Genomic DNA, 24,938 nt, shown 5'->3' on the forward strand with positions numbered 1-24,938 from the left:
ACAGCTGCGGGCACGTCACGACTTGTATGGGAAAGACCCATAAGTAATTATCCGGGGCTGTCGCTCATCGCTCTGGTCTGTAGTTTGTGTGTTCAGGCATCGGCAACCGCTATGAAGTGTCATGGTTGTGGAGGTGAATTGGTGGTAGTGGGGTCGTCAAGTGCAGAGAGTCTACTTACATTGCAAATTCAAAAACGTGGAACCAAGAGGCAAGAGTACATAAACTCTTAGAACCTATTTACACTGTACATGTATTTGAAAAAGCGTGTTCGACTCACTCGGATTGTGGCCCGCGGCTTCACACACTCACCTCAAATAATTTAATTTTTGGGTAGATAATACTACTCGTACTGCTATGCTACGAGATGAACAACAGAATTCAAAATTAATTTTATTTGTTGTAATTCACCTGTGTAGCTGTACTGTATGACTGGCAAGACATTTTGCTGAGAAGAAGGAATTGCTTGCGTGCACCTGAACAAACATGGTGATCGCGATTGGCTTCGAAGGTAGTGCCAATAAACTTGGTATTGGTATCATCCGAGATGGAGAGGTCCTATCGAATGTCAGAAGAACGTACATCACACCACCAGGCGAAGGTATGATTTCGGCCACCTGTTTAGAAATTGAAAAGAGTCCCTGAAACAATAATTATTATAGCAGGCAGAAATATGATTTCAGATTCAGCCTGATTTGGTACAATTGACGACAGTGGAGGACCTTTCCCTGTTATCCCAATCCCAATGGACACTTATGTTCCTTGATCTGAAGTAGACGGTTACTTCCAGGTCACGAATGCATTTCATGTACAATGTAGGTCATGAAGAAGCACTAGCCTGACTATGAGGCCATGCACGTAGTAGAAGAAAGAAGGCCCTACTGCCTACTACCCTGTCTGATAATATTGGCTCAGGAACATGTACAGTCCTGCTCAATGAAATCCAGTCGCGTCCCTCAAGTACGCGCCGGGCATTGCGCAGACCTAGACCTACGGACGCTGGGCTGCAACATGTTGCAAGGCGCAAGCTTGAGCGGCGCGACTGGATTTCATTGAGCAGGACTGTATCATGTTTGCACGCATCAGACGAACACACCGGCAAGTGATTGCGTAGCTGCAGCTTGGTGCTTCACTCCATGAAACTACAGTACTGCGCAATGAAACCCGGTCGAGTTACCCAAGTATGCGCCGGGCGTTGTGCAGCCCTAGACCGGCGAACACCAGGCTGTGAAATGGTGCAAGGCGTAAACTTGACTCATGCGCTCGGATTTTGGTGAGCAGCACTGTACATGAATTACTGCACAGTTGGATGCGAAACCTCACTTTCCAGTTAGTATTCGACTAGAAAATATGTTAGAGATAGAAACCGCATAGAGGATTTCTTTGCCCTTTTCTTCAGAAATTGCAGTTCGGCGTATACGCCAGAAAGTATGGTACACTGTACTAGGACAATGGCATGTGCATGTGCCCGCTTCATTTTAACTGAGCTACCGTGTTTTCCGGAGTATATTAAAGCCGCACTTTGTAATTCACACCAAAAAGTCGACGTGGCAGGCTTATACTATGATGGTCAAATGAACAGTGAAATACAGTGTACTGTTTTTGTCTCGAAATACAGCCTTACAGGTATTTCGTGACTAAAAAATCTGGATGCGGTTACTCCAGTGCGCCTTATACTCCGGAAAATACGGTAGTCGCAAAAAACAAAACTGTACTGTTCATAGACTGCATGTTATAGTTGTGCATGTGTGTGGTTGTTTCTGTGTGTGTGTGCGCGTGCGTGCGTGTGTGGTGTGGGCGGATTTTCATGTTATCCCAGGGTTCCTTCCTCGTGATACAGCCAAACATCACCAGGCCAACATCCTTACTGTGTTGGATGAGTACGTGTTATTCACGGTAGTTTTAGGGTATAGTGAGAACGTGTTCTAGAAGTTTTGATTATCCTGATACATGTACCTAGGTTGGTTCAGGCAACATCCCTCTGTAGCCTAGTCTAGGCTCCATTTCCCATAGCTGTCAGTGATTCTGTCTTCCTTGATGTTACGAATGGCGGTCCGAATGCACTGGACTGATAGGTGCATGTGTGTGTGTGTGTACGTACATGTGTGCACGTGCGTGTGTATTTGTGTGAGTGTGTGTGTGTGTGTGTACGTGTGTGTGTGTGTGTGTGTGTGTGTGTGTGTGTGTACGTGTGTGTGTGTGCGTGCACGCGGGCATGCTTGCGTGCCATGTTGTTGGCAGATCGCTAAAGGAAAGTGGTATTAGCCCACAGGAGATTGACTGTGTATGCTACACAAAAGGTAAGAGAATTCAACTGCTGTGCAATCCAAAGGTTATTCTGATCCAGCAGCGCCTACTGCGACCTAGTGTGTAACGTTCTGAGTGCTTTTTGGGAGTGGTTTCGTGATCTATTGTAGACTTTGTAATAAATTGTCACAAGCCATGTCTTCAAGATCAGTGTGTGTCTATGTCTTGCAACGTGAGTACATAGTGCATGGCACCTGGTATGTGTGTGTGTTGGGGGGGGGGGGGGGGGGCACATTAGCTCCAACATACAGAACATACAAGGGGTGAATGGGCGTGTTTGATTGTCGTTCGGTTACATATCTAATGATATATTTCATCGTCAGAATCATTGGAATCCAACTCATCTGATTCCAATATGAAGGCAGAATTTCTACTTGTAAATGTCCCATCCCAAATTTCACATCAGCGTATGCCTGCTCGACCCCCTGTGCGTCTTTTGCATGTATGCAGATAAACTTGTGCAAAGAGTCGCACTTGAGTAGATCATGACTAGAATTCATGGCTAAAATCAGTTATCCCTTTTGACATGGCCGCAATACACTCGTTTCTGGTCGTTAGGGATTTTTCAAGCTTGAGTCCGGAATGTGTAATCAAGCACTCCCATTGTGTGTGTATGTGCGCGCGCGTGCGTGCGTGCACGTGTGTGTGTGTGTGTGTGTGTGTGTGTTTGTGATTTTGTAGGACCTGGTATGGGCGCGCCACTCGTCTCTGTTGCTGTGGTCGCACGTACCGTTGCCCAGCTCTGGGGAAAGCCTATCGTGGCTGTCAACCACTGCATTGGTCGTAAGTTACGAAATGAATCCCATTTCGCAATTTTTTTGGCGTATGGACGCAAAAAATGTTGGCGTACGGGCGCAAGTTTTTTTTGGCATACGGATGAAGGTTTTGAGCATATGGATGCAGGTTTTAGGGCATAAAGTTACTATGAACCTCAATCTGTATGAACCATCTGGAGTGCAAACATTCCACTTTATAAAGAAATCAACATCGGCATCTCCAAGGGAGATTCTGAACAACCGGTGCCGCCCCCTCCCTTCCTCCCTTAGGTACGTCGCTAGTGCATGTTTCAAATCTTTTTTCTCACAATGTCCTGTGGCCAACATGTTGTTGTTGTTGCTGCTGCTGCTGCTGCTGCTGCTGTTGTTGTTGTTGTTGTTGTTGTTGTTGTTGTTGTTGTTGTTGTTGTTGTTGTTGTTGTTGTTGTTGTTGTTGTTGCTGTGTTGTTGTTGTTTGTTAGAACTCTTTATTAGGGAGGTTTCGCTCTACGGAATTACGTATGAAAATAACGTAGGAACTGCACGGAATTTTCATACGTAAAACTCAGAGCTGTTGGGTTTCGCTCTACGTGATTTCCCCACAACTGCTAAACATGCGTTGTTGCTTTGGAGACGCGGTGGCTGCATGCGCCCACCGCATGCACCATGAACCGAAACCGCGTTTTCCATTATATTTTGCACGTGGTGTACGGTGTGTGTACCTTGTGTTTCGCGCGGCTTGAACGTTGCCATGGACAAATGCGGAAAATGCGAAAAAATATTTCAAAAAGTCCTACGGAGGACCCAACGTAGGAAACAGCTTTCCTACGGAAATCCGTAGAGAGATTTACGTATGAAAGTTGCCCTCGCTCCCTGGCGTGTACGACATACGGATTTTCATACGTAATTACGTAGAGCGAAACCTCCCTATTCTCACAATGTTCTTGCTGCTGCTGCTGGTGTTCTTGTTGTTGTTGGTGTTGATGGTGTTGTGCTGTTGTTCTGTAGACATTGAAATGGGACGTCTCATCACTGGTGCTAGCAATCCCACTGTTCTGTACGTCAGTGGGGGCAACACGCAGGTCATTGCCTACTCGGCCAAGCGCTATAGAATCTTCGGCGAGACCATTGACATTGCCATCGGTAACTGCTTGGACCGGTTTGCACGTGTGCTCAAGGTATGCTGTGAAGTTACGGTTCAACCTAGTTTCAACAAACACCAATGCGCTGGGCTAATTTGTTTGCCATTTTCATGTGCACACTTGATGCCTTGTGGATCAGCAATAGTAACCGATTATGGCAGTCTGTTTGATTTTCTGTGACGAATATAAGGCACATCATTGATTTTTGTTCTCCTGCCATGGGTTCTCTGTGTATGGCCTGCTCTGTGCTGTATAGACTTTTAACACTTTTCCCAGTTTCATCCGGGTGTGTTTATTTCGAGATGTTGCTAGCTGGGTGGGAGGTTATGGCTTTGTGTGTTACCTGTTACTCACTGTTCTTTTCGCCGCCTTCTTTCCTGCACAGATATCCAATGATCCCAGTCCCGGTTATAACATCGAACAGATGGCGAAGAAGTAAGGAGTGATTAGCGCGGAGTTTGATCATCGTGTTGTTGTTTTTGCTACTGCTCCTGTTGCTGCTGCTGGTGCCGCCGCCACTGCCACCACCGCTGCCACTTCTGTTGCTGCTGCTGCTGCTGCTGTTTGTTCCCCCGTAGTTGTTGACTAGTGGGTGTCTGGAGAAGAAGCAGCTGCGTGGAAAACTGTGGGGGAAAATAATGGTGGACAAGCCATCGATCTCCACCTTCGTGCAAAGACTGATGTTTCTGCGTGTCTTCTGTTCGCACTGGTGTTCCCAGCTTGTGGCTGGTTGTTAGGGAGTGGATAGCGGTCCGTTTGATGCTGTGTTTTCTTGAAATTGGTTATACTCTAGTTGATTATTATTCATTTAGCAAACTTCACTTCTCAACTCCAAAAACGGAAGTATTGTAAGAAGTATAGCCTAAATTCCAGTGTAAACTAGCACCTCAAAAACTCACCAGCCTGGCCTGGCTCCCCTGGTCACCACAGAGTCATGAGCGTGTTCCTAGGAGCGAACATAGCGCAGTTGCACCGTTACAATAGTACACTAGCATGACAGAAAAGGCATCGTGAGCCCTTTACTTTTTGTGTGTACTGCTCTGATAGGGCACCACACTAACCAGTGATGCATATATCACTTGGGTGATGGGCTAGTGGTAACGTTCCACACTTGCGCGATGAGACAGTCTTGCTCAGGGTGTGGTAGTTTGCTATATTAATTTGGTTCTATTTTAAATTTTGCTCTGATCCATGTTTCTATGCGTTTTGTCATATTTCAGGGGAAAGAAATTCATCGAGCTGCCGTATACAGTGAAAGGCATGGACGTGTCCTTTTCTGGAGTCTCATCTTACATTGAGGTAGGATTTAATACTGATAAGTGGGGGACAGTCTGACTGGGTGTGCACTGGGTGTGTATGTGCACCCGTTACAGTTGATCTGATCCAGGACTGGGTGTGCACTGGGTGTGTATGTGCACCCGTTACAGTTGATCTGATCCAGGACTGGGTGTGCACTGGGTGTGTATGTGCACCCGTTACAGTTGATCTGATCCAGGACTGGGTGTGCACTGGGTGTGTATGTGCACCCGTTACAGTTGATCTGATCCAGGACTGGGTGTGCACTGGGTGTGTATGTGCACCCGTTACAGTTGATCTGATCCAGGACTGGGTGTGCACTGGGTGTGTATGTGCACCCGTTACAGTTGATCTGATCCAGGACTGGGTGTGCACTGGGTGTGTATGTGCACCCGTTACAGTTGATCTGATCCAGGACTGGGTGTGCACTGGGTGTGTATGTGCACCCGTTACAGTTGATCTGATCCAGGACTGGGTGTGCACTGGGTGTGTATGTGCACCCGTTACAGTTGATCTGATCCAGGACTGGGTGTGCACTGGGTGTGTATGTGCACCCGTTACAGTTGATCTGATCCAGGACTGGGTGTGCACTGGGTGTGTATGTGCACCCGTTACAGTTGATCTGATCCAGGACTGGGTGTGCACTGGGTGTGTATGTGCACCCGTTACAGTTGATCTGATCCAGGACTGGGTGTGCACTGGGTGTGTATGTGCACCCGTTACAGTTGATCTGATCCAGGACTGGGCAATACCTGTGTACTACAGTCATGTGTACCTTTTTACAGTAGAGACAGAGGCCAGAGGCAGGGGCAACTCAGGGAAGACAGCTTCCAGATTGGTGGCTCGGGGTTGATAGGGGCCGTGGGGCCGTGGGGAAGGAGCACTAGGAGCTCTGAAGTCGAACAGGGCGGCAAATATGGATTATGACTAACAGCGCTGTACAAATGAAGGCTACGTTAATCCACGTGCACCATGCAATGGCTGTCATGACTGCTCGTCTAGCACCATGCAATGGCTGTCATGACTGCTCGTCTAGCACAGTACGTGTAGAATCAGATTTTTGTTAGAACTCACCTTGTGAAGCACAAGACCGCGTGAAGATGCATCATCAGGAGAAACCAGTGGAGCGCTGCAGGCATCGGCAAGGCATTCTAGCGAATAGTGCAGAGCACAATGAGACAGTGTATATCTCCTATCTCCTCTGCTGAGCTATATACATGTACATGTACAATGCCTGCGCTGCTTCCAATCTCCTTCACTGTTGTCTGATGATTACCTCTTGTGAGACGGTGTGTGTGGGTGAAGGGGAGATTATAGGTACCGTGTGGACTTGATAAACGAATGCACATGAAAGCACAGTAAGAGAACGGAAAGGTCACACACTTAAAAAAAAAACAATAGCCTCTCTACCCATCCACTATATAACAACGTGACAGCAGAATTGTGCATGGGTGCATTGTGCGTACGTAATGTGTGCATTGCTGTGTGTGTGTTTGTGCATGTGTGCGTGCGTGTGTGTATGCATGTGTGTGCATGCTCGCATGCCATGTATAGAGCATTGCTGAAGAGAAGATTGCTGATGGCACCTGTACGCCGGAAGACCTCTGCTTTTCTATACAGGTTAGTGATGTTGGCCATGCGCCAGTAGGTATGTAGCTCTCTTGAACGCTGCCCGATTTTCTTATGATTCTACCGTAGGACAATCAATAGTGGCCTTGCCTGTTCGAAGTACGTAATCTCCTCGGCATCACGGAAGGATTTAGATTCAGCACCCCAACTTGCCCTGCATTGCCGAATGTGGAAGGAACCCATGGGCGCTGTGTGTAGCCAGCAACCTCAGCAGTATATTGCAAACTGCACTAGTGTACATGTACACGTTGGCACCCATTTACTGCAGCAACCTGTCCATGTATGGCAGAATGCTGGTCAGTGGGTTCGTACTGGCTGCACCTAACTACCGCTAAAATACTGAAATATTTTATAATAAAGCTGTTGAAAGTGTCATACTAGATTTGCACGGCAGTGTAATTATCGATATTGACAACAATCATGGACACCTTTTCTGTCTGCATGGGTGTGTGATCAAACAGTTCTGCAGAACACTCCTGTGACATTTTCGATTCCGGTTTCCGTGCACCGCTCTCTTTTATCTAAGTTCCTTTCTATTCCTTTGTACAAGTACTTACCTGCATTTTCTCTCTCTCTCTCTATCTATCTATCTCTCTCTCTTTCTCTCTCTCTCTCTCTCTCTCTCTCTCTCTCTCTCTCTCTCTCTCTCTCTCTCTCTCTCTCTCTCTCTCTCTCTCTCTCTCTCTGTCTCTCTCTCTCTCTCTCTCTCTCTCTCTCTCTCTCTCTCTCTCTCTCTCACTCTCTCTCTCTCTCCATATCTCTGCTTGTACCTGTACTATGCTGTGCAGGAAACACTCTTTGCCATGCTAGTGGAGATCACAGGTGAGATTGTCCGTAACGTGGAGTGGACCCCAGCAGATCACAACTTACATTTTCAAAAATACCCTACGCAGTGGAAATGACTGAGACTGTCTGCACCAACTGTTTGGGCGTGCAAGCTGAGATGTGGTTTATTTTATTGGGGCAGCATATGTTGACGTTTTTAAAAGCAGTACTCTTACTCATACAGCCTATGCCCAGCACTTCACAGTAACGAAGGAGCCGTTGTATCTGTGCACATGTGTGCAACTGCACGTGTGCATACAGTTGCGCTCACTGAAAATCCGACCCAGCGTGCAAAGCTGGCGCCCTCGACTTCCACGGCCCTTGACGCCCTGGAAATGGAATGAATGCGGCTGGGCGTACACATGTGCACATACAATGATGTACTAGCAATCGGAACTGGTCCAGGGCGCCAGCTTTGCACTTTGGGTCGGATTTCAGCGAGCGCAACTGTAGTACGAGTACATGTACGGTATTACCTAAAGTAAAATAAGCTCCCAAGAGTGTGCAACTCTGCATCCAGGGTCTCCGACGGCGAAAACTCGCGTCATGTGTTCAACGTACGATATGTACTACGTACAACGAAGGCTGGCGTGCACGTACGCAGTCCGAATATCGGCCATGATCGTGCTGATGACTCGCGCGTAAGCTGAGTGGGTTTTTCCCAGTGAGTGCTTTTTTCAACTCCACTGGTTGCTAAAAACGGCCTGGGAAAATACATTGGGAACACTACACCCATGTGGGGTGAGTTTTCGCCGTCGGCGGACCCCATAGAGAGGGTATCCAGAGTTTCACGCTCTTGGTAGTTTATTTACTCTTGGTAATACCGAGAGTACATACCGTGTTTTCTCTAGTAAAAGCCCAGGTCTCCAATAATAGCCCAGTCTCTGATAAATTAATGACCCGGGGTGAGGGTTGTTTGAAATATTAAGAGCACAGTCTCTAATAGTAGCGCGGGCCACAATTGGAGTATGCAGCAAGTAATTGACTGCATATGAAACAGAAGTACAACATGCCAAGCACATATTTGTAAGGAGATTTTCGGTGTACTCAGGGAATAATTTACTTTCAATTTGTTGCATAGCAATTTTGCCACGCAAAATCAAATTTGAATAGCGATTCGAAAATGTTGCATAGCGATTTAACACTTGACAGCATTGTCTTTCTGCAGAGCTGATCAGAGTGCAAGCTCAGACCACAAGTACACTGTAACACCTTAGTTGCAAACCTAACCTGGTGCCAGGATGCATAGCTCAACTCTTTCGAAGTTTCATGCATTTATTTCATCCCTAAAAGACACACCTGGAATGCATACTGTGCGTCCAAGGGTACAGTGAAAAATCAACATGCATCGCAGGGACTAATTTAACCAGTATCGCATCGCAGTTTGCTACGCAATTCTTCTGAGGTGCGAAGCAACTTCAGAAATGTGTCGCAGAAGACTGCGATGCATGTGGATTGTTCACTGTACCCTACCGGTATGATGCACAGTGTACATGCAGGGTGTGTCTCTTAGGGATAAAATGGATGCATGAAACTTCGAAAGCGTTGAGCTATGCATCCTGGCACCAGGTTAGGTTTGCAACTAAGGTGTTACAGTGTACTTGTGGTCTGAGCTTGCACTCTGATCAGCTCTCCGCAAGGGCGGTTGTCAAGTGTTGAAGAAAATTGCTACGCAACATTTTGGAATTGCTATTCAAGTTTGATTTGAAAGTAAATTATTCCCTGCATCGCAGTTTTCTGCACCACATTTCTGAAATTGCTTCGCACGTCAGAAGAATTGCATAGCAAACTGCCATGCGATACATGTTAAATATTCCCTGTTACTACTTCCTTCCTGGTGCCCATGCTTCTGTGAAACATCAGTTTTAACTTCCTGAGTTGCCTATAATAAACTGGAGTTGGCTTGATTGTGGAGCATTGAACAAATTAAAGCACAGTCTCCGATGATAGCACAGTCTCTAATACCGGTAGTAGCGTGGGTAGAGCTGTCACGGAACAAAATAAGAACCCCGGGCTCGAAGAAAAGATATGGTAACCCCCAAGAGTGTACAACTCCAGCTATGGGGTCTGCGTCTCTAGCTCTGCGATGGCAGTACCTCACATCATGTGATAAACCTGTACACATTATTTGCACCCTATGCGCATGATAGATCCAGGGTCGTACGCAACCCTGCACTATGCATTGTTTGCCAGCGTAACCTTTTGAACCATGTCACATTATGTGAAGTTCTGCTGTCGCAGCACTGGATAGAGGTTGTGCAGGCAGTTGCACGCCATTAAAGGGGAAGTTAAGGCAAAAATTAACATTTCACCAGTTGTAGTCTTCGGGGTGCTGAGTCGAATGGTCGTGGTCCGAGGAAGCTGAGACGCTCCCTTCCTACTTGAATCCCAATCGAACTCGCGCACTTCCACCGAAACTGGGTGACTGCGCCCTACTAGATGGGGATTTGTATGCAAAATGTCACCAAAAGCGCCATTTCGTTCTTATAAAAGCATGGATGACCGCGATTGGCCCATATGTTGTAGTCTTTTGGACGCTGAGTCGATTGGTTTTGGTCCGAAAAGGCTGCGATGCAGCGTTCCGCCTTTATTCCCAATCGAACATGGTTGAACAAGCGGTCACGTGCTCCTGCGTACGCCAGTCACCTGGTCACCGAGCCTGCAGGGTACAACTTACTAGCCTGTTTGACCTTTTTCGGGTGCAGTCCTGTCACTCGAGTTGAACCTTGGTGTGAAAGTTGTCGCCTGCTGGCGTGGTGACCAGGTGATTTGGGCACCCAGGAGCACGTGACCGCTTGTTCAACCATGTTCGATTGGGAATAAAGGAGGAACGCTGCATCGCAGCCTTTTCGGACCAAAACCAGTCGACTCAGCGTCCAAAAGAGTACAACATATGGGCCAATCGCGGTCATCCGTGCTTTTATAAGAACGAAATGGCGCTTTTAGTGACATTTTGCATACAAATCCCCATCTAGTAGGGCGCAGTCACCCAGTTTCGGTGGAAGTGCGCGAGTTCGATTGGGATTCAAGTAGGAAGGGAGCGTCTCAGCTTTCTCGGACCAAGACCATTCGAAGACTACAACTGGTGAAATTTTAATTTTTGCCTTAAAGGGGAAGTTAAGGCAAAAATCAAAATTTCACCAGTTGTAGTCTTCGGGGTGCTGAGTCGAATGGTCTTGGTCCGAGAAAGCTGAGACGCTCCCTTCCTACTTGAATCCCAATCGAACTCGCGCACTTCCACCGAAACTGGGTGACTGCGCCCTACTAGATGGGGATTTGTATGCAAAATGTCACTAAAAGCGCCATTTCGTTCTTATAACAGCACGGATGACCGCAATTGGCACATATGTTGTAGTCTTTTGGACGCTGTGTCGACTGGTTTTGGTCCGAAAAGGCTGCGATGCAGCGTTCGGCCCTTATTCCCAATCGAACATGGTTGAACAAGTGGTCACGTGCTCCTGCGTACACCAGTCACCTGGTCACCGTGCCTGCAGGGTACAACTTACTAGCCTGTTTGACCTTTTTTGGGTGCAGTCCTGTCACTCGAGTTGAACTCGAGTTGAACCTTGGTGTGAAAGTTGTCGCCTGCTGGCGTGGTGACCAGGTGATTTGGGCACCCAGGAGCACGTGACCGCTTGTTCAACCACGTTCGATTGGGAATAAGGGCCGAACGCTGCATCGCAGCCTTTTCGGACCAAAACCAGTCGACACAGCGTCCAAAAGACTACAACATATGTGCCAATTGCGGTCATCCGTGCTGTTATAAGAACGAAATGGCGCTTTTAGTGACATTTTGCATACAAATCCCCATCTAGTAGGGCGCAGTCACCCAGTTTCGGTGGAAGTGCGCGAGTTCGATTGGGATTCAAGTAGGAAGGGAGCGTCTCAGCTTTCTCGGACCAAGACCATTCGACTCAGCACCCCGAAGACTACAACTGGTGAAATTTTGATTTTTGCCTTAACTTCCCCTTTAACTTCCCCTTTAATGGGGGTTATTTACTCTTAGTATTACGAAGAGTAAATAAGCTCCCAAAAGTGTTCAACTCTGCATACAGGGTCTCCGGCGGCGAAAACTCACATCTCGTGTTCCAGGTACGGTATTATGTACAACGAACGTCAAGGAGTCCGCAAAATCCCGATATCTGCCTTGATCATGCTGATGACTCGCATAGGCTGAGTGGCTTTCTGTCAGGGAGTGCTAGTTTTACTATTCCACTGCTCACTAAAAGTCTAAAACCGGGCCGGGAACGTACAATGTGTAGAGTAGAACCCGGGTTAAGGGTCCACCTAACTCTGCGCGGACATAGCTGGACTCAGTTGTACAGGGATGGGCAAAAAGGTGTGCAAAACGACTTCTTGTGAGTAGACGGACTCCGGAAAAATAGTTTGGTGCGAAAAAAGTTACGGCTTCCTCGGAAACCGACGGGGGACCCCCCCCCCCCCCCCCCTTGGGCCGGAAATTAAATCCCGGTATAAGGATCACCGGCACAATGTACATGCCAAGTGACCCCCCCCCCCCCCCCCCCCGGGCTCCGAAGGATCACCCGCACAATGTACGTGCCAAGTGATCCCCCCCCCCAGGCTCCGATCCCTAATCCGGTTTGACCCTTAACCCGGGTTCTACTCTACATTACACCACATGATGTCAGTTTTGCCGTCTGCAGACCCCATGGAAAGGATATAATATAGAGTTGCGCACTCCTGGGGGCTTGTATACTCTCGATACCCCCAAGAGTGTGCCTGCACAACCTCTGTGCAGTGCTGCGGTGGCAGAACTTCACATCATGTGACATGGTTCAAAGGTTACGCTGGCAAACTGTGCAAAGTGACCACAAGAGAGTTGAACCCAAAGCAGGGTTGCGCACAGCCCTGTATCTATCAATAGTGCAAAGTGAGCACAAGAGAGTTGAACCCAAAGCAGGGTTGCGCACAGCCCTGTATCTATCACGCACAGGGTGCAAATATGTGTACGGGTTCGTCACGTGATGTGAAGTTCTGCCGTCGCAGACCCCATAAGTGGAGTTGCACACTCTTGGGGGTATGTACTCTTGATACTGCCGTAAAGTACCGTTGATCCCGCCCCCTGTCGAATTTCTGCCTGTGAAGCGACTTTTGGCGTATACAATGAAATACTGTGTTGAACTGACGCATGCACCGCTGTACACAATACTGACGCATGCACCGCTGTACACAATACTGACGCATGCACCGCTGTACACAATACTGACGCATGCACCGCTGTACACAATACTGACGCATGCACCGCTGTACACAGTACTTGCCAGTGCAGGATGAACATGTGTACAATCCAGCACACCGAGTCTTAAGCCTAGTTCACATTTGACGCAACGCTGACGGTACGGGACGTAAGGGCCTGTCGGGAAGGCTGGGGTGAGCTGTAAAATCCTGTACGATTCGTACGACACGACATGCAGCAATCGTTGCGATGTTCAACATCGAACGGCGCAAGTCATAAGGCACGGTCCGTGACGGGGTGACTTTCAGACCTAATTTCTCATTTTTTCGGGACTTCTTTTCAATTATTTCTCCTTGAAAGAAGCGGAATCAAGTAACAATATCAGTTTTTCATGACGTCCAAAAACTTAGCCCTGAAAGTTGTGGCATTTGAATAATAGCCCCAGGAAATGAAAGACTAGTTCGTCTGTCACGCTCCTGAACTATCCCTAAATACAACAAGTGACATGTTGGTGTATGTTGGTGTTTTTGGTGTTCCTGCAATGCAGAGCGTGCAATGGCACACTGCCGGTCAGAGGAAGTCCTTATAGTCGGAGGCGTTGGCTGTACGTACCTACCTACATGTGTGGCATTTTGGATTTTGCTTCCTTTACGATCTGTTTTGTGTGTGTGTGTGTGTGTGTGTGTGTGTGTGTGTGTGTGTGTGTGTGTGTGTCCAACCTGTCGGAAGGCTACCTTCTTGCCAAAGCATTTGGAAGTTGGACTAGTTTCGGCTTCACGATCCAGTGTGTCGTTACTATTATAGCTTTTATGGCGGAGGTTGTTGGTATGTCTGTTGGCTCTGGGTTCCCAGTACTCAGTAGCCGAGGCTGGTTGGTAAAGTAACTCCAATTTAACTTCAAGGCACCAGTGCATCTAGTGTCTGCTTCTATCAAAGCAGCGTGCTGTCTATACTAGTCACCCCAGCAAGTGTAGGGTGTGCATAGGTAACTGTCTTGGCCGTTTTATGCCGATGTACTCCGTGTGGTGTAGACCAGGTGTACATTGGTGGTCGATTCACATGGCTTCGCCAGTTGCGTGGATTAGACAGTTATCTGGCGCAAGTCTTGATCTGTCTCATTCAGATCTTGCTCGCTATCGTTGCTATAAGAGAAAATCTGTGGGTGCACATCCAGTGCATTTGCAGATTTGCGTGCTTCTCTTGGGACGGGCGTATACATGGTGGTGGTGGTGGTGGTGGTGGTACATGGTGTGTGTGTGTGTGTGTGTGTGTGTGTGTGTGTGTGTGTGTGTGTGTGTGTGTGTGTGTGTGTCCCATATGGTGCAGTGGTATGTGCAGTCGATTTCCAATCGAGAGGTTGCGGGTTCAATTCCCGACGATTATGGTCGCACACGTCTTTCTTCTCTTTCTCGGACTCTTCCTGACTTTTCTTTCATTCTCCTGGGTGGTTACTAACAGCCAGTGTATGCCGGAGTATGTGGTGTGGTGTGTGTGTGTAGAAAAATGGAAAAATGAAAAATAGGGATTCACTGGCCAGAAAAAGTCACTTCAATCAGCTGTGTGGTGGATACCAGGCTAAAAATAGTGGCGGTCAATTCATCAGCCTTGCAAGCTGTTGAATGGTGTAGCCCCAGCACAAGTTGCGATGTCTAACATAGCTGTTCGCTATCATCGCTTCCGCGATGGGCGGGTCTGAGGTCTGAGGTGTGTGTGTGTGTGTGCATGCACACGCGCGTGTGTTGGTGTGCACGTGAAAATCTGTGGGGGCACATCCAGTGGATTTGCAGATTTGCGTGCTTCTCTTGCGACGGGCGTATACGTGGTACATGGTATATGATGTGTGTGTGTGTGCGCGCACGTGTGTTGGTGTGCGCATGTTGATGTGCGCGTATTGGTGTGTTGGCGTGTGTGTGTGTGTGTGTGTGTGTGTGTGTGTGTGTGTGTGTGTGTGTGTGTGCACCTTGTTCTCGCCCGCTTGCTGAAATGTGGTGAGCCCATATGTGGGATCATTTCCAAGTCCACCCCGAGTTTGGGGATTTCAGGGGGTGTCAGCCGTTGGGTGGTTCAATAGCCGATTGAATCCTGTCCGAGATTCCTTTTGAATCTCTCTCCCCTCTCCCGGGGAGACCCACGTGACCAGTTTCTGGCAGGGAGCATATACAAGTTGTTCGTTCGTGTATGTATTGTACTCATGTGCAAAAATACACTTCCCTCATCAGTTTGGATAGCTGAATGTGAACTGAATGCTGGCGAATATTGATGTCAGTGTACAGTGTACTTGTATTGGTCTTTGCTGTGCAATGTGCGCTGCCATCTGATAGCAACGTCTACTTTAGGTTTTGTTGATGATACGCTGCCACATGCTCACAGCAGCTCAAAATCTGGTTAGCCTTATTTTGACACAATGACAGGTTCTTGTGGCCGATTTTCTCTTTGTGAAATGTTGCCATTGTTTGCTCTGTGTGTTTCCCAGGCAACAAGCGGCTTCAGGAAATGATGGGTATGTAACTGTAGCCCTGTGTGCAGCTGCCAGATCTCTAATGGGAGGGATTGAATATTGTCGGGGGAGCACTGGGATCACAGTCCTATTTGCATGCATTGTCGATTTTGTGTATTGGCACTATTGGGGTGCAAATGTTCACGCCGTTCATGCTAAGAATCAGTGCTACCTTATCATTGGGAAGAAATTCCCGTTTGGATTTTGCGAAGTAAAAAGTCGGAAAAAAAGAAAAGTGCAAGCACCAATTGTGGCTCTGTGGATCAGTGACCCCAATTTTACTGTTTGTAGCACAATGCAGGTGTGCTGTACCCCCCCCCCCCCCCCACACACACACACACCTCCCATCTACAAGCGATGCTTTTACTTTTTTTTTATCATCTCTTCGGCTTCTTCTTTTTCTATAGCTGTTGACACGGAGACTCCCTGGATTTAGGCTACATGGAAAGTCAAGTCAAGTCAGCGGAATAGCGCGAGCTCCAGTGTGGGAGCAAACCTATTCCATGTAAAGGCTTATGGAGAATTAATAAATACAAAATGCAAAATAATACAATACAATGTCAGCCAACTACAGTCATGGCCAAAGAAATCCGACCCGCGAGTCAAAAGTAGCGCCTCGTTTCCATTTCAATGACATCATGCATGTTCCCAAAACTGACCCGAGGGCCGTAGGGGCCGCATGAGCCTTGGCGCTGCGTACGGCACGTGGGTTGGATTTCTTTGGCCACAACTGTATGTTGGTCACTTCCAGCCAAAGCCTGCCCTAGAACAGGAAGATTGTCTTAGTGCAATTGTACAGCTCTGTGTAAGTACTTTATAGCGACCATCTTCTCCTGTGTGGATGTAGGCTTGTGGTACTGCAACAAAGTGCATACTAGAACATGCGCGTGCCTTTTGTATGTTCATTTTGCTTGCAATCTAGGTCAAATGTGTGTGGAGAGAGGGGCTAAGTTGTATGCCACCGACAATAGGTGAGTTTTGCTGACGACCAGATTTGGTCTCTCTGCTCTGTGAAGTGCACATGTGTGGCGCCCAGCTTCTGGGTCGGTGCCGGGTAGTGGTACAGGTGGAATCCTGATAATTCGAACCTCAAAATGCCAGGAAAAAACTTCTAATTATCCGGACATTCTAATTATCCAAACATGAACCCACAACACAATATGTATGTCAAAATGCTCTCATGGTCACGCAGAGTTGCGCTATGGACCTTAGACACCGATTTCACGGGTACTGAACTGACCGGCACAGCCTGCTCATGCAAACTGAACTGACCAGTGCAATGTACAGTGAACTTCGAATTACAGTTTGCTAACTTCGAATTATCAGCACAAATCCCACATGTTTTCTATGTAAGTGGAATCTGTGGGACTTCTAATTAACCGGACATATCCAGTTCGAGGTTCGAATTATCAGAATTGTTTATGTGGGAATCGTATTGATAGAAATCGGTCCTGGAAAAACTTCTAATTAAGCGGTATGTTCGTTAAGCCATATTCGAATTATCAGGATTCCACCTGTATAGACAAACTTTACATGTACTGCTATGCATGAGTTACGATTAGGGTGATCTGCGGGGATCTGGCATGTCTTCGTCATGGTTTATATATGAGTCCCTAGCTGACGGTGATCGCAAACTGACTTTTGCTGTCAGGTGAGGCTCTCCAGCTCAGGTGCGTATCTCGCATGGGGCACGGGGGAGGGGGAGGGGCATGTGCTCCCTCCTAGAAATTTCGACCTGGGTTCAGCATGCACTTAATGACCATGATGACATGGACCAGCCATCCTAGGCTATACGTATGATGTAGCTGCTGTGTACCCCCTAAGAGGGGAACCAGCTACACCCCTGGAGCTGATTCACAGGTCGTGTGCATGTACGTGAACTGCTGCTGCATTCTGTTTGTGCAGGTTCTGTATTGACAACGGAGTTATGATCGCACAAGCCGGCTGGGAGATGTTTCGTGCCGGCATTGTCACACCGATGGAAGACACCTGGTGCACGCAAAGGTCAGCTTGGTGTTTGACGTTGAATGTTCGGGGGTTGTGTTGGTGTTGGTACACACATGCATGGATGGATGTTCTTGTATCCTTGGCTACATCATGACTGTGTGCACTTCCCTGTGTTGTGCTGCTGCAGGTACCGGACAGACGAAGTGGAGGTGATATGGAGAGATGACTGACCTCTGCAGTGACACTCATGTACAACTGCTCCTAACATTATGACACTCAAAATCAACTGCCTATCAGATAGCCAGTTGTATATCGAATGTTCCCTTTCCCACACGCCCGCACAGTTGTCCTAGTAGTACTGGTAGTAGCAGTGTGTGTGTGTGTGTGTGTGTGTGTGTGTGTGTGTGTGCGTCTGTAGTCGCATTTCATTCACTGTGAAGTATCCACCACTGAAGAGCCCAGAGATCAGCACAGCTCTGGGAACGAACGACGCGTCGTGTTCGTGGTGTCACTGCGCAACCCACCTGGAAGACGTGTGCGTGCTGTGCTGCTGCGGAAGGCTCGTGCTTCTCTGTTGAGCGGAAAACCTGCAAGTATTTTGTCTTTTAAATGGATTTCTGGTATCATGATTTTTTAATGCTATCCTCAATCTTTACTGTAGGGTATCAGCTTCCTGTTGAGTTGAGACGCCTTCATGAGCATGTTCCAGATGGTTTTATTGATTTGAATACTGACTTTCTGATGCCCACGCATGAGTAATGTTACACAACTCAGTGTTAATTAGAAGGCCTCCGCAGCTGGTCAGCTAGCTCTTCATTGATTATCAAAGGTGCTCTGCTGTGTAGAGTTTGAGTGCAGTAGCCTGGCCATGGTTTAGCTCTTGTTCTGTACAGCTCCTATTTTTTCCCGGTCTGATTGTCTTTTGCTGAACTCAGGCAGTCGTCAAATACGACGCTCTGGCTTAACTGTTTCTTTCTTCTTGACAATGAATAATTATGGTGAAGAGAACAAGAACAGCAGTTGTGGGCCAATGTCCTTGCACATCTGTGATCAGAGCGTAGTTCTGCTCATGTTTGCATCTGCATGCATGCATGCGTGTTTGCGCGCGCGCGCGCGCGTGTGTGTGTGTGTAAAATAGTTCTTTATAGCCAAAGTTCTTGATACTTGAAATGCACTCACACCATACAATTACAAGCAATACACCATGACTGGCATGTGGCCCATGACAGTGTGATTGTACTATTACTGGTAGTTTACCTGCGGCCCTACAAGACATGGTGCGAAATGTGTTTGCTATGAAGGTCAATTTTGTATGGGTTCAAACCAGAGAGTAGCAATGTGTCGTTTTACTACTCCCTGGTTCAAACCAGGGACATGGACATTGCATGCTGTGTATACGGGTTCGCTCTTTATCATGAAATTAACTCGCTGTGTGCAAGTTCATTATACGAGGAGTCAACAATACAATAATGTGCATGCCGGAAACTACACGTATGTTCCCGGATTGTAGTATACTGTTTTCTTACAACTCCCTGTCACAGTATTTGTGGGAAGTATGACTATCATAATGATCAGCAGCACATCGCATCGGGTACTGAATTATCAGGGCCAGGGGTAGTGTATACATGTGCTGACAAAGCTGTGCACACAAATCAACGCGGACAGCAATGTGGGCAAAAATTCCAAACAGGTCATTATTATAACGACCAGGGAGTAGTAGAATAACATTTTTTACTAAAAAGCCTCTTTACGGGCAAACAGAACACACACCACAGTGAAGGATTAGAACACAACACCATAAAATACCATTTTACTACTCCCTGATAGCGAGGGTTATCATCTGGCACTGACATGACTGTACACACTCACATACAACTTTGTTATACACACTCCTAGAAATGTACAACTTTGTCGTACACACTCCTGGGCATGTACAACTTTACTTGCCTGGTCATGCGAACGTACACACAAACACAGCCATCCTGGGAAAGATGCTTGAACTCTAATAATTATTACAGTAGTCTAACATGAGCTGCATGACAAGACAATACACAGGTAAACAATTTACTTGAAACAAGATAACACAATGGTGATTTAAAGGAGTGGCAACAAAATTGAACACGACTGGCTGGCTGCATGCGAATGCGGATAAAAAAAAATAGGTGATAGGGCGAACAGAGCGTACATGCTGTGGTTAATACAACCGATCGAGTCAGTGCGCGAAGATCAGCTGCGGACGGCTAAGCACAAGACACACCGTAGCAAGCACGACAGGCACAACGAGCACATACGCGTGAATTCACGCAAGCGGAAAGCTGACACACACACGGGTGTTCGGTTGCGTACGCGCAAGCAAAACACTAGCGGCCTCTCCTATAAAACGTGTAGCCATTTATAAGACTGAAGTTCTCTGTAACAAGGCTAGCTTAGAATCAGACCTAGGCACACACACACGCACACACCAACACATGTACTGAGAATTAATTGAATAATGCCTTTGCATGAAACAACCGAGATAACATCAAAGCAACAAATCAAACGTTAGATTAGAATGTACGTAGAAGCGGTGAGGCCATTGTATGCTACGCAGCGGAATAGATGATGGGTTTTCGATGTGCTTGCCTTTGCATTGGGCTCTTTGAATCTTTCTCCCAACACATCAGTATCTATGTAGTGAAGCATCAACCCGGTGCTTAGTTTAGGCATACGCTGGTGGGAAGTCTTTCATCGGCGGGATGACAGGGTAAACTGGCTGCACTTTGGCCAGGCTCGGCTCTGGGAGACTGACGCGACGGGTGGCATCGCAGGTTCTGGGCCTGCGCTTAGTGGTGGACAGAGTGCTGTAGCACTGGTACAGTGTGATCGTGTAGTAAAGCTTGAGCAAAAACAGCAGCAGGCTGAAGAAGAAGACATTGCCACGGCGGTGATAGTGCCGGTAGATCTCATGCGTGACTGTTGGGTTCATTGCGTCCAGCACAACAAAGAAGCTCAGCACGCAGCTGAAGACTCCCATCAGTAGGAGCGGCACAATCAGGCTAGCCCTCCTCTTGGCTACCCCAGCGATTGCCATCAGTGAGAACAGTACGAACATGAGGCCCAAACCCAGCATGGACCCAGCATACATAGTCACCATGTGTTCACTGTATTTCAGCTCGGGCAAAACCGAGGCATAGTACGCCGGGTTCCTCAGCAGCATCACACCGAACGCCACGGGAAACATGCTCAGCACAAGAGTTACAATACTCAAGGCCACGGTACCGCAGGTAATCGGGAAAACGAAGCAGCAGGCTGGTGGCGACTCAGGTGCCGCCGATTCGAGCAGTGACTCCTCGTCTCCATGGCCGACATCAAGGCCATTCTTCGGTGCCATTGTCAAACCGCACGGTCTACTACTAGTATACTCTGCTCCCTCAAGAGCTAGAACTAGTAAATGGGCTACGAAGATGCGCCAACTGGCGACGACTGCAGTTTCCTTGAAATTTCACTGGAAATACTTTTTTGCTGTTGTTGTCCTTCTGCTTGGATTCGGAATCTTCTTGACTTGGTTTGCAAGCTGCTTCTCATGCATGCACTCGACAGCTGACGTGACGCAATGACCCGATGATCACACTGATCACCATATCAAGAGTACATAACTACACTGTGTAGTTACAGTATCAGGGAGTCGTAAAATACCGGTATTTACGACTCCCTGGTAGTTATGTACTCTTGACCATATCAGCATATGCATAGCCTACTTGTTGTAGGCCATCACACATCATGATCATCTTGCATGTACCGCTTGCATGTAGATCTACCGCGCGCGACGTAGATCACTGGTAGATCACCATGATCACCGCACTGATCAGATCACTACAAAAAGAAGAGAAAATGAAGTAGTCAATTCCCGGTATTTTACTACTCTCTCTTGAATCGCTTGTACATTTTTTGTACTCAGCATGCAGCGTGCGCGCGGGCGCATGCATAGCATGCATGCAGCGGAGCCGAGACAGAAAAAAAAGGAAAAAATAGTTGTCAAGGATCGAAACTTACTTCAGTGTGAAAACGTTCAAACTGAAAATAATAATTATTGACTTCATTCAATGACTATGTCAGTGTAATCGAAAATGATGCTGTAGACTATAGAGAAAGTGGGCCTATGCAAAGGATGGCTGCGCTCTTGTCCTCTGCGGTGAGTTAATCTTGACGTGAAATTTGAGGATATAAGTCTGTATTGTCAAGAAGTTCCACCCATTCTTGCTCTGTTGTGCACTGATTGAAACACTGTCATTTTGATCTGTATTGCTTTAATACAGTTTCAATGCAGAATTTCCCTATGATCCAGCCTCTCTTATTTGACCGTGCACACACACACACACACACACCTCAGACCTCAGACATGCCCATCGCGTAAGCGATGATAGCGAACAGCTATGTTAGACATAGCAACTTGTGCTGGGATTACACCATTCAACAGCTTGCAAGACTGATGAATTGACCGCACGCGCACACACACACACACACACACACACACCTTGGACCTTGGACGCGCTGCCATATTCTGGCTATGCGGACCCCATGGGGGGTTGAGCAGGTTCGGAACAGTAGGGGCGATGACGGGATAGGTCCTGTGGTCTACTGAAACGCCGACCGCAATTGCAAACGATACAGAAGGAGCTACGGTCTGTGTTGGTTGCTCTGGCCGAGCCACGGCTGCACTTGTGACGTTTCATGCCTTGGCGCGATAGCACACAGCGGTTGCAGCGCACACACACACACACACACACACACACACACACACACACACACACACACACACACACACATGTACGCACACACACACGCACACCATGACACACACACACACACACACACACACACACACGTGTACTTGCTCACTGCCAAAACTGGTCACGTGGGTCTCCCGGGAGAGGGGAGAGAGACTCAAAAGGAATCTTGGAAAGATGACTCAATTGGCCATTGAACCACCCAACGGCCGACACCCCCTGAAATCCCCAAACTAGGGTGGACTTGAAATGATCCCACTTATGATAGGGATCTCAGCGCGTGCAGTGCGCAGGGTGTTTGCGCATACATTGCGTCATCGAGTTTTGAGTGCAGCTCGCGGACACAGCAGAAAAATGGCGACGGTCGATTTTCGACACTAGGGGACGCGGTGGACACTAGCGGAATCGTCATCTTCATCGTCGTTCGAACATACTTTGTAATTCCCGCCGAAGGACAGCGTGGCCAAGGCGATATTGCCCCGGTCGATTTTCCTATAATTTTCCATGCGGCAAGAACCCACTTCAGAGAGGATTCAGTCAAAAATTCAGACGTTTTCTCCGGTTAGATTGTCCTAACTTCGATTTTCAGTGCATCAGCCATCGCGAACATCGCCGCCATTATCACTCAGAGAGAAGACATCGCGCTCAGTAGAAGAGGTGTTCACGCTGCGTCCAAGCGTGAAGGATTGTGCTCTTTGACCCTCCATAGTTCCTCTGAGAGAGTGTCTGGGAGATAGGTAGCTTGGAGACGGCCGTAGAACGTGCTTTCCTGGACGCAATATTCAGCCATTTCTACTGTCTTCTTCAACTTGATTTATTTCGGAAAAAAAGCGTGCTAGGAAAGGTCAAATGCACTGAGCACAGGTGATTCACCGCGTACAGAAACACCTGGAAGCGGCCAAGAGCCCCAAACATTCAGCCGTTTTCGTGGAAAAGCGAGCCCATTTGCGACATTTGCCTTGCTATGACCTGGCGCTCTTGTTAGCTTGACCACACCAATAGCCACTACGGTGTCACTGTTCTCGCTGTGGTTTGACATGTAACACCGCAAATATGAATAGAGTTGAATACGTTTGCGGTGGCGGTGGTGGACAATCCTCATGGTGTTCCTGGTTGGGTTCTACAACCTTCATCTCCAGCTATATCCATCGAAGTATCGTGCTGGTTTTGCAAAATACCATGCGCTGCTCAACATCTCCGGCATAGCACTTCTACGCGAGCCCCCCGATAGAGCTAAGTCTATGCTACCAGCATTGCCACCATGCCGTGGGAACGCAATTACTGGCATGAACACTGTCCACTACTCCCGCCACAAGGGTGCATCACTTAGCAAAGAAGACTGGGGAATATGTCTTTGGCGTGTAGGATGCTGACCAGTCACCAAGCAAAGGAAAGAACAGCTACAAGTGTTGTAGCCTTGTACTAATTCTTCAGCTGATTACATGTGTGTGTATGCATGTGTGTGTGTGTGTGTGCACGCGGGCACGCGTGTGTATGGGTGTTTACGAACGGATACGTGTGTGTGTGTGTGTGGTTGGCTGGCGTGTGCAGGCAAAGCCAGCGTTGGAATCGCTGGCTAGACCGTGTGCTGCCCGGCACGCGATAGCGCTGCGATGCTTCGGTGGAGGACGAGCGGATAGTAAATATGAAGAGCAAGGTGGGTCGATGAACGACATCATCGATGGTCATGTCGGAGAGCTGACGATGAAAACCTTCCTGTATGAACACGGCAAGTACCCTCTCCTGGGTCACGTGGTACGTTCATACTTAATCACTTGCTGTCATCACTAGTACTTGATGCTCAAGAGTGTACAACTGCCTGCATATTGTCTCTACAGTGCTGTGGTAATAGAGCTTCACATGACTTGACATGATGTGTTGCAAGCCATACAAAGTGACCACTGGGGGGTTACACCTCGGACCGTCACGTACCGCCATAATGTACGCACTGCCGATTTGTCACATGTGTGTAAATCCTGGCGTCACATGCCTGATAGACGGTGTATTCCGATTTTGCATGCTCTGGGTCGAGGGTCATTGTCTCTTGCGGCAAGAGTACTTAACCCCAAGAGTGTGCAACTCCAGCTATGGGTTTTGCGACGACAGAACTTCACATCACGTGACGAACCCGTACATATTATGTGCACTCTGTGCATGATAGATACAGGGTTGTGCGCAACCCTGCTTTGGGTTCAACTAAAACTTGTGGTCACTTTGCACTGTTCGCCAGCGTAACCTATTGAACCATGTCACGTGATGTGAAGTTCTGCCGTCGCACGACTGTATAGAGGTTGTGCAGACAGTTGCACACTTTTGGGGACCATGTACTCTTGCTTGTGGTAATGCTGAGAAGAGAAAATGTCTTGTTTGCACATCCCCTGCCGGCAGGTATACTGACATGGTACTGACATGATGCATGCTATACCCACTTTTAGACTTATATAGTATTGCAGAGTACACTTGCATGTTGAAGATCACGTGTTTGCACTATCGTCTGTTGACTTGTGTGTACTGTCCTGCCGTCTTCTTTGCCGCATGTGATTCCCATATTTTGTTGGATTGCCACGTGGTGTGTGTGC

The 24,938-nt window shown here is 47.7% G+C and overlaps 2 protein-coding genes across 3 annotated transcripts in view; both read left to right on the forward strand.

The window, feature by feature from the left end:
• The first annotated feature begins 385 nt into the window (after positions 1-385).
• On the forward strand, positions 386-18,653 carry LOC135828438 (tRNA N6-adenosine threonylcarbamoyltransferase-like). 2 transcript variants are annotated; one of them, XM_065340891.1, is made up of 14 exons: positions 391-599; positions 1,818-1,878; positions 2,240-2,298; positions 2,987-3,088; positions 4,069-4,238; positions 4,588-4,637; positions 5,423-5,501; positions 7,053-7,118; positions 7,916-7,949; positions 13,697-13,753; positions 15,623-15,649; positions 16,569-16,617; positions 17,552-17,650; positions 17,781-18,653. In XM_065340891.1, the coding sequence occupies exons 1-14, from the start codon at positions 485-487 to the stop codon at positions 17,821-17,823; spliced, it is 1,011 nt and encodes a 336-aa protein (XP_065196963.1). In that variant the 5' UTR covers positions 391-484; the 3' UTR covers positions 17,824-18,653. The 2 variants fall into 2 exon arrangements, 1 of the variants encoding a protein (XP_065196963.1); XR_010555669.1 differs by lacking the exons at positions 17,552-17,650; positions 17,781-18,653 and adding an exon at positions 16,054-16,151 and having other exon boundaries at positions 386-599; positions 16,569-16,599.
• Positions 18,654-21,614: 2,961 nt separating this feature from the next.
• LOC135828428 (small ribosomal subunit protein uS9m-like) overlaps positions 21,615-24,938 on the forward strand; it is a 25,705-nt gene continuing 22,381 nt past the window's right edge. The window contains exons 1-2 of the mRNA XM_065340881.1: positions 21,615-21,764; positions 23,911-24,114. Of these exons, the coding sequence (XP_065196953.1) occupies positions 21,732-21,764; positions 23,911-24,114 (237 nt within the window). The 5' untranslated portion in view covers positions 21,615-21,731. The remainder of the gene's footprint in view (positions 21,765-23,910; positions 24,115-24,938) is intronic.

This window comes from Sycon ciliatum, chromosome 1 (genome assembly GCF_964019385.1).
Source record: "Sycon ciliatum chromosome 1, ocSycCili1.1, whole genome shotgun sequence".
Lineage (NCBI taxonomy): Eukaryota > Metazoa > Porifera > Calcarea > Leucosolenida > Sycettidae > Sycon > Sycon ciliatum.

What these genes read in the sequence shown, in the direction of transcription:
- LOC135828438 (XM_065340891.1), top strand. Translation starts at nt 485, where the DNA reads ATGGTGATCGCGATTGGCTTCGAAGGTAGTGCCAATAAACTTGGTATT. An exon ending in ATCCTTACTGTGTTGGATGA is followed by an intron (nt 1,879 to 2,239) that starts GTACGTGTTATT and finishes TGTTGTTGGCAG; the next exon opens with ATCGCTAAAGGAAAGTGGTA. An exon ending in TGTCAACCACTGCATTGGTC is followed by an intron (nt 3,089 to 4,068) that starts GTAAGTTACGAA and finishes GTTGTTCTGTAG; the next exon opens with ACATTGAAATGGGACGTCTC.